General features: G+C 49.0%; 1 protein-coding gene across 1 annotated transcript in view; it reads right to left on the bottom strand.

The window, feature by feature from the left end:
- LOC310819253 (neurocan core protein-like) overlaps positions 1-8,979 on the bottom strand; it is a gene marked incomplete at both ends in the record, with an annotated part of 30,882 nt that overhangs the window by 20,612 nt on the left and 1,291 nt on the right. The window contains 9 exons of the mRNA XM_083690497.1: positions 973-1,938; positions 3,225-3,360; positions 3,581-3,756; positions 4,652-4,801; positions 5,715-6,005; positions 6,253-6,380; positions 6,707-6,881; positions 8,131-8,313; positions 8,406-8,649. Of these exons, the coding sequence (XP_083546623.1) occupies positions 973-1,938; positions 3,225-3,360; positions 3,581-3,756; positions 4,652-4,801; positions 5,715-6,005; positions 6,253-6,380; positions 6,707-6,881; positions 8,131-8,313; positions 8,406-8,649 (2,449 nt within the window). The remainder of the gene's footprint in view (positions 1-972; positions 1,939-3,224; positions 3,361-3,580; positions 3,757-4,651; positions 4,802-5,714; positions 6,006-6,252; positions 6,381-6,706; positions 6,882-8,130; positions 8,314-8,405; positions 8,650-8,979) is intronic.

The following is an 8,979-nucleotide window of genomic DNA, read 5'->3' as shown; positions in this document are numbered from 1 at the left end:
CAGCATTCTGCTTTTCAGTTCCCACTCTCAGATGAATACGGCACTTCTACCTTACACATCAACAGTTGCAAAGAGAGCAAAATAAATCACCATACAATTGCATGATGCTCCAATACCCAGGAGGAGGTAAAAGTAGGGTCCTGGTAATAAGGTTTGTTATCCAACAACATGCTCATTATAATGTGCGAAATAGCTGTGGAGAGAAAGAGAACTCTGCAGGTTTACAGCAATGTGCCATGAACTTAAGGGGCTCACACACACACACACACACACACACACACACGCGTGCGCACGCACACACGCACACTCACGCACACACACTCGCGCGCACGCGTGTTCGCACACAGACACACACGCACGCGCGTACACACAAACATATGCACCCACGCACGCACACGCACTCACACACACACACACCGACTACGCACACACACACACACACACACACACCGACTACACACACACACACACACACACACACACACACACACACCGACCGACTACCTGAGTACCTCTTCGTCTAGTGGGAATACAGGAGGCAGCATCTCACACGAAGCGCAGGTCGTAAGGCAAACTGATTATCTCTGAATAAAACAACACGGTAGCAAGGCCAGCTGTGTAGAGAGACTGAATCACAGAGCAGGGGAAGACAACCCTGGGGAACGCACAGTATGGCTGTGTGTGAAGGACGCCATGATGGAGAGAAATGGAAAAGAGCAACGTTGTTGTTATTGTTTTGTGAAGATTGATGGGATAGGGCTGTACCGAAAAGCATTGGGTTGACTGTTAGACAGACACACCGAAAGACAGACAGACAGACAGACAGACAGACAGACCGACAGACCGACAGACAGACAGACAGACAGACAGACAGACAGACAGACAGACAGACAGACAGACCGATAGAAAGACAGACAGACAGACAGACAGACAGACAGACAGACAGACAGACAGACAGACAGACAGACTTACAAGTCGAGCCCAGAGTTCCGTTGCTCCGGTTGAATCCACCATGAATCTCCTCATCCACGTTGCCAGGTAAAGGTGCCCCTGAGCCCAGGGAGTGAGACCAGGCCAACTCCTCCTCCTCGGGAGGTCCGGAGGGCGACGGAGAGACATCCAGGGACCCCCTCTCCGTCCCTTGACCTCCCCGCTCTCCAGCTCTCTCCACTGGGACCCATGAGATGGATGGAGAGGCCTTCCTGGAGCTCCCTGAGGCTGGGGATGGGGATGGGGAAGGAACGCCTGGACGAGGACTGGTGGAAGGGGGTGGGGGAGTGGATCCCTCACTGACGGACCCAGCTGTGATGGTTCTGACTGTGGGCTGGACTTTGCTCACAGTCCTGTCTCTAGACAAGCCGGACCTGGTTTTGGGTTTGGTGGCTCCGACTGGCCTAGGTGCTGGGCTGGGGGAGGGGGATGAGTCCTCGCTGATGGGCCCAGCTGAGCTGGTACTGGACACTAACTGGCCTTTGCTTACGGTCCTGTTTCTAGACAAGCCGGACCTGGTTTTGGGTTTGATGGTACTGACCGGCCTACGAGTGAACTGGATCTCCCCTCTGGCTTCCACGGCCGCCACTTCCGCCATCTCCGCACTCCCCTCCTCCTCATCGTTCTCCTCTTTCTTCATCCCTCGTTCTCTTCCAGCACCTTCCGCCACCTCTGCTCTGGTGGTCACCACTCCCGCTCTCTTGTCGTCCGGCTCGGGGGAGGCCTCACCCTCTGACGTGGCCACGCGGATCCAGGTACCACCCTTGGGTTGGGTGGTGTCTGGGACTGGGGCCCACTCTCCGGGGCTGGAGGTGGAGGGGGAAGTCTGTGTCTCTGTGCCCACGGATGGGGTGACTGTGGCTGGGGTAGAGGAAGGCTCATCAGTGGCTGGAGGGGGGATCCCCAGCCAGGAGCCAGAGATCCATGAACGACCCCAGGAGACTATATCTACCCAGAAGGGAGAAGAAGGGGTTCAGTCAGTCAGTGAGCTATGGTTGATACAAAGAGAGAGAGAGAGAGAGAGAGAGAGAGAGAGAGAGAGAGAGAGAGAGAGAGAAAGACAGAGAGAGAGAGAGAGAAAGAGAGAGAGAGATACAGTACAGACAGAGAGAGTGAGAGAAGGGGGGGGAGACAGTACAGACAGAGAGAGTGAGAGAAGGGGGGGATACAGTACGGACAGAGAGAGTGAGAGAGAGAGAGAGAGAGAGAGAGAGAGAGAGAGAGATATACAGTACGGACAGAGAGAGTGAGAGAGAGAGAGAGTGAGAGAGAGAGAGAGAGAGAGAGAGATACAGTACGGACAGAGAGATAGATACAGTACAGACAGAGAGAGTAAGAGAGACAGATACAGAGAGAGAAAGCAGATCATATTATGAATTCTCTGTGTGTTTCTTGACACACAAAAACAAACACTTCTGAGCTTTTTTCTTTTTTGGTATTCAGCTTGTTTGTTTTGTTGTTCAAGCGAGCCTGCCTTACAATCCACATCCAGAACAGAAGCACCCACGGCTCTGAAGCTGTATAGAATATATTTCATTTGAAGTATGGGTTTAAATAATGCAGAAAACAAGTTGTAGTTTGGTTCTGGTCCGTGTTAAACATTTATGCCTGTGGGTTGAATGGGACCCGAGAACATATTTGTATTAATGAAGCTTCAACTTCAACCGCGACTGAAAAGGGCAAACCTTATTGAATTATGACGCCAGACAGTTTATTTCCCCATTGCACACACGCACACACTCACACACACACACACACACACACACACACACACACACACACACACACACACACACACACACACACACACACATACACACACACACACGCATGCTTGCACACGGCAGCGTACACACACACACACACACACACGCGCATGCATGCATGCAAATGGCAGGACACACACACACACACACACACACACACACACACACTGAGGAATTATTTTTAATTTGAAGCTACAGTGATGCAAGGAGGAAATCCATCACTGTAATGTTTACTGTCTGTGCTTCTTCCTTCTCCATCCCTCTCTCCCTCGCTCTCTGTTTTCCCTCTCTTTCTCTCTCTTCACCTCCATCCTGTTCTTTATTCTCTCCTCGATCCTGTACATTCTTGTTAAGGAAGATGTGTATACTATTATTAACTAATAAGCATTTTCCCCATGGAAGTCCTAAGTAAAGATCAGGGAAATAGCAGGCTGTATAACATTTGTTCAACCACATTATTGCACCCACCTGGAGCTGGCGTGCTGGTAGGTTCAGAGGCCTCCATCGTGCCCGCCCTCTCCCCCTCGGGGCGTCCTGTTCCTGGGGTGTCTGTCTCACTCACACCTGCCAGATAGTTCCAGGGCTTCCACAAGGACTTCACTATCTTAGAGATCGCCTTCAGATAGATAGATAGATAGATAGATAGATAGATAGATAGATAGATAGACAGACAGATGGATAGGTGATTAGACGGTTAGAATGACAAATAGACGGACAGACAGACAGGCAGGCAGGCAAGGAAGCAGACAGACAGACAGACAGACAGACAGACAGACAGACAGACAGACAGACAGACAGACAGACAGACAGACAGACAGACTTACCTTTTTGTCAGCCGGTATGGAGGGTGTTGGGGTGGTAGAGGGCTCTGGGGGTCTGAGGAACTCCACAGAGTCAGAGTCCAGCTCCATCTGCTCCCCCCAGTCCAGAGTGCTCTCTCCTGGGCTCAGCTGGAGGCTAACGTAGCCCTCCGAGGCTTCTGAGGACCAGGGGTCTGAGGCTGAGAAACAGAATGGATGAATGGATGAATGATCATTATTGACCAACATCCATTTATTTATCAATACAGACATTCTACTCATCAATATGTTATCCATTCCATACATCCATGAAAAATCATATTTTTCTAGAAATGTCTATTGATATCGTCAGCTGACGTGCAGTAGGTGCTGCAGGTTGCTTCAGGGGCTTCTATGAAAAGCGGGTCAGGAATAAGGCCAACAGGATGGACAGAAGGAACACACACACACACAGCCTTGCTCACTGTGTTGACCTGCTGCTGCCTTCTGGAAGAAGATACAAGGTCCCACTCTGTAGGAAGAACTGGAGCAGGGCCAGCTTCATCCCTATAGCCCGCAGGCTGTTGAACAGTGGCTCGTAAGGTTTTATTGTAGGGATTTTGCGTATTGATTTTGTGTATTTTGTATGGCTGACTTCACAACATGAATTTCCATGTACATAGACAATAAAGCAATGATGCATCGTATGTACTGTATATTGATGATAAACATAGGGGAACATTTAACATACAGGGGTCAGAGGTGAAGGGGTGATCATCCTCTTCCTCCAGGTCAACCAATCCGGTCCAGTTAGTAGGAGGAAGGTCACTCCCATCCAAAGAGACTGTGCGGAAGAGGAGAAAAGACCTCAGCTGGACTACTAGTTCTCTACTATAGGTTCCTCATGCTATGCTATAGGTACACATGCTTTGCTACAGGTACACATGCTATGCTATCATTCACATGCTATGCTACAGGTACACATGCTATGCTACCGTACACATGCTATGCTACTGGTACACATGCTATGCTACTGGTACACATGCTATGCTACCGTACACATGCTATGCTATCGTACACATGGTAAAGCAGAAAAGTCAACAAGTTCATAAGGACCTATGGTGTTAGGGCTGGTGGAGGCCTCTGAAGCCTGGGCAGGGCTGTCTGTCCCTGGGGTGTCTGTGTCGCTGGACCCTGTCAGGTAGGTCCAGGGCTTCCACAGGGACGTGTAGATCTTAGAGATAGGACCTGGAGGCTTTGTGTTGCCTGGGAGGGAAGACAGAGAGGTTCACTTTGCTGTCATGGTAACTTCGTGTCAACGCTCACGGCTGAAGTACTGTATGCCTAAAGGTGTATGCCTAAGGCTTAGTCCGAACAGACAGTCGATGCTGGACATCTCAAAGTTATGTTGAGGTCTGTTAGCTTGTTTGTTTGTTTGCACACATAGGGAAACATAAAATGTGAAAAGAAGACTGGACAGAAATGCATGTGTAGAGTCGGCAAAAAAAACAGATAAAAACGAGAACAAGGACTTAACCACCATGGGGAAGATCGTAACCAGTTGATCAAATAACGCCAGGATTCACCCTCTCTCTCTCCCTCTCTCCATAGCCCTCTCCCTCCCTCTCCCTCTCTCTCCCTCCCTCCCTCTCTCTCCCTCCATCTCTCTCCCACCCTCCACGGTGCTCTCACGTTCCAGCAGGTCCAGTATAACAATGAGACAGGTTAACATTACTAGAATCAAAAAACCAGAGGACGCCATAGTTACCCCCATAGCAACAGCATCAGTTGTCATGGTTACAACTTCACTAGCAGTCATAGACCTGGAGATGAGTGGAGATGGTCGTCATAGCTACACCTCTATCGGGTGACCATTAGAGGCTATGTGGAGTTGGAGATCGTATCATTGTTACTGTTTTCATGCAAACGAAGGGCTTTGAGTTCGAGTGAATATAGTAGAGTTCATAGTTTGTCGGTTATAGCAGTGATTCTCAATGGTGGGGTCGCAAAATGAAATGTGGGGGTCTGATAAGCCTACCCACATCTTTGGGGCATTTTGGGGTCACGAGTCATGAGCCAAAATGTTGAGAACCACAACATCTGTGACGACCTAAGTCCTAACCAGTCCTACTATGAAGTCATCGTGCAACACTGGTGCGGTCTTGGGAGTGGCTCGCACCTCTGTAGCAGTAGGCGTCATAGAGTTCGGTGACGTTCTCCGCGGTGGCGTTAGTGTTGGGCGTGACGGTGTGGACGCCCGCCTGGCGCCCTTCGCAGCCCTGGCGAGGCTGGGTGACGGGGTAGCGGATGCTGCCGTCCGAGAGCCAGCCTGGGGCACAGCTGTCCAGACCGGCCCTCCAGGCCAGGTACAGCTGCCCCACCGTGGCCAACTCTCCCCCCAGAGACACACACCTGTCTGAGGCAGAGGACAGAGACAGCCTCCCAGGCACGGAGGAGTGGAACACCTCACCTGGAGGAGAGGAGAGGAGAGGAGAGGAGAGGAGAGGAGAGGAGTGGAGAGGAGAGGAGAGGAGAGGAGAGAGGAGACAGACAAACTTTATTATCTGTCAGAAGTGGGCAATTTTGGTTGTATTGTGTCATGATAAGCACCCAAAATACACAGATAAAGTGGGGTTTCTTGAATGGAGCAGTGCTATGAGTGTGAGTGTGAGTGCATGTGTGCGTGTGTGTGTGTGTGTGTGTGTATGTGTGTGTACCTTCCAGTTCCCTAGCGAAGCAGTACACATCGAACATCTCATTAGGGTCTCTCTTCCCATAATTCCTCACGCCAGCGGAGTACTCCTTGTGTCCATAGCAACCAAGCTCTGGAGACTGGATAGGGTAGCTGTGGAGATGAGAGCATTGTGGTGATTATTGTTACAGTTTACACTGTGTACCAACACTGAATGTAGATATAACACAAGTGCATTCTTCGGTTGTTAAGAACTTAACTACTGACTGAGTACTTCATAACAATGTATGAACAAATAGCGACTTACTTATTGATCATACTAAATAATGAATGTTCTATAAATGAGTAGTTATCATTGAAAAGTTTGTGTTGACAGCTCAAGGCTGAAAAGTCTGATCCTACAGTTTTAGGGGTGTGTTTGTCTATGCCAGCTCTTAGGAGCGATATTCTATGCCCTCTGCCAGTCTTTCAGCCCTCACCGGACAGTCTGGTCTGACAACCAGCCGGTGGCACAGCTGGCATATCCATCATGGAACGCTGCCCACAGCTGTGCTGGCGTGGCGATGTGGGCGGAGGTCTCCTGACAGGCTCGTTGGGCGTCGGCGAATGAGAGGGCATAGCGGTCACTGGGAGACTGATAGTGGAACACCACACCTGGGGAGGACAGACAGGGGGGGGTGGTCAGGGGGGGTGACGCATAGGCATATGCTTTAATTATCTCTCTCTCTCCCTCTATCTCTTTCTTTATCACTTAGTCTCCCTCTCTCTCTCTCTCTCCCTCTCTCTCCCTCTCTCTCTCTCCCTCTCTCTCTCTCCCTCTCTCTCTGTCTATTTTTTATCACTTACTCTCTCTCTCTCTCGCTGTCTCTCTCTATATTTGTTACACTATCTGTCTCTCTCTCTCTCTCTCTCTCTCTCTCTCTCTCTCTCTCTGTCTCTCTCTCTCTCTCTCTCTCTCTCTCTCTCTCTCTCTGTCTCTCTCTCTCTCTCTCTCTCTTTTTCTCTCTCTCTCTCTTTTTTTCTCTCTCTCTCTTTCTCTCTGCAGGGCGTACTAGACATCATTGTGAACTGACAAACAGAGGCTATCCTGACAGGATATCTGTTTCTCTATTTCCCCTCTCACTTTCATTTGGTTCTCATTTAGACCACAAGGACACATATACATAAACATGAAAAACAAACAAGCATTCAATTCAATTCAACAGAGCCATGCTGTCCAAACGGGGCAATTACTGTTCGAGGTAAACAGATCAATTTGCAACCCTCTGTGTGCTTTTAGTTGAATTTCATGGAAGAGTGGCCAGAGGAATTGTCATTGGTATTCTCTGCCTGAAGCACTATAATTACACAGTTACAGACAATTAGCCCGCAAATATGAACCGATAATGAAAACCCAAACTAAATCGGACAAAAGTACGACCAGAGAAACTAATCATTAGGATATTGATAAGATTCATTCAGTGTAATTGGCCTTTAATGACATAAAGGAGTGTGTGTAGGAGTTGTGCTGGGGACTGGACAGTATTATACCGCTGAGGTGAATGAATGATGAGAATTGAGTAAAAAGGTCCCAGTTTCTCACTTATGATTCAAAGCTGTCACTAGTTATGTCATTAAGAGACACACATACCCTTCATCCACTGTGTTACAGAACACATTCATCAAGATAACCATTTATGATTAACGGTCAACATGAATGCTGTTTTTATGTATTTTTTCCTGCACAGCGCATTGTATTGCATTTGTACATGAAATGTGCTAAAGAAAGTTTGATTTGATTCGATCTGTTCAGAGAAAGAATATTCAAAAGCTTTTGTCCTAAAACACTTTGCTTTGTTGAAATTATTATTTTCACAGACGAGTCTGCCTTGGGAATGATGTTTTCTACTGCTACAGTACTCACCTGTGACCACGAGGGGCACTGTGTCTCGCTCGAAGTCGTCACCCATGACGACCTGACACTGATAAGTGCCTGAGTCATTGGCACGGAGACCGTAGATCTCCATGGTCGCGTTCAGGGGGTCGGCAATGTATCTTGGTAGTCGGACTCTGCCAGCAAATGCCTTATTCACCTTGACCACATCACCTTTGGCAACCGGAGAGAAAAGAGTTATTATGGTATGGCTTAACCAGCAGACCAGTGTGTGATCCTACCAAATCTCATGTTCTTCTCTTTACCTTTGACAGAGAGAACGGTCTGCTCCAGAGGACCCCCCTCTCCTCCACGTGGTACCCAGGTTCGGGTCCACCGTATGTGGGGTGGCTGGCTAGAGGAGCTGGGCTGGAGGGTGAAGACACAGGGGAGGTGGGCGATGCCAGTCAGAGGCTCTCTGACCAGAGGGTGGGTGACTCTGCGCATGGTCACTAGCGAGGATGCCTCACTCACACCTAGGGAGAGACAGGGAGAGAGAGGTGTGTATGACTACCAGATGAGGTGGAGAGACAATACATGCTCATCAACAGTACTGACCCGTCCAAAATCCACCTTTCACCCCTCCACCTAAACACTGAAACATCTGAACAAACATACTGTAGGTGTTTAAGCAATATGGCTGAAACTCTACACATCATATCATCTCATTTGATGCCAGAAAGAGGAACTACCCTCTGTTGTCTGTCGATGCCTACTCTGAGTAAACCTAGAGTAACTACCCCCTGTCGATGCCTACTCTGAGTAAACCAATAGTAACTACCCCCTGTCGATGCCTACTCTGAGTAAACCTAGAGTAACTACCCCCTGTCGATGCCTACT

This window comes from Argentina silus, assembly GCF_951799395.1.
Source record: "Argentina silus genome assembly, chromosome: 18".
Lineage (NCBI taxonomy): Eukaryota > Metazoa > Chordata > Actinopteri > Argentiniformes > Argentinidae > Argentina > Argentina silus.
This window is presented reverse-complemented; position numbering and strand designations above follow the sequence as displayed.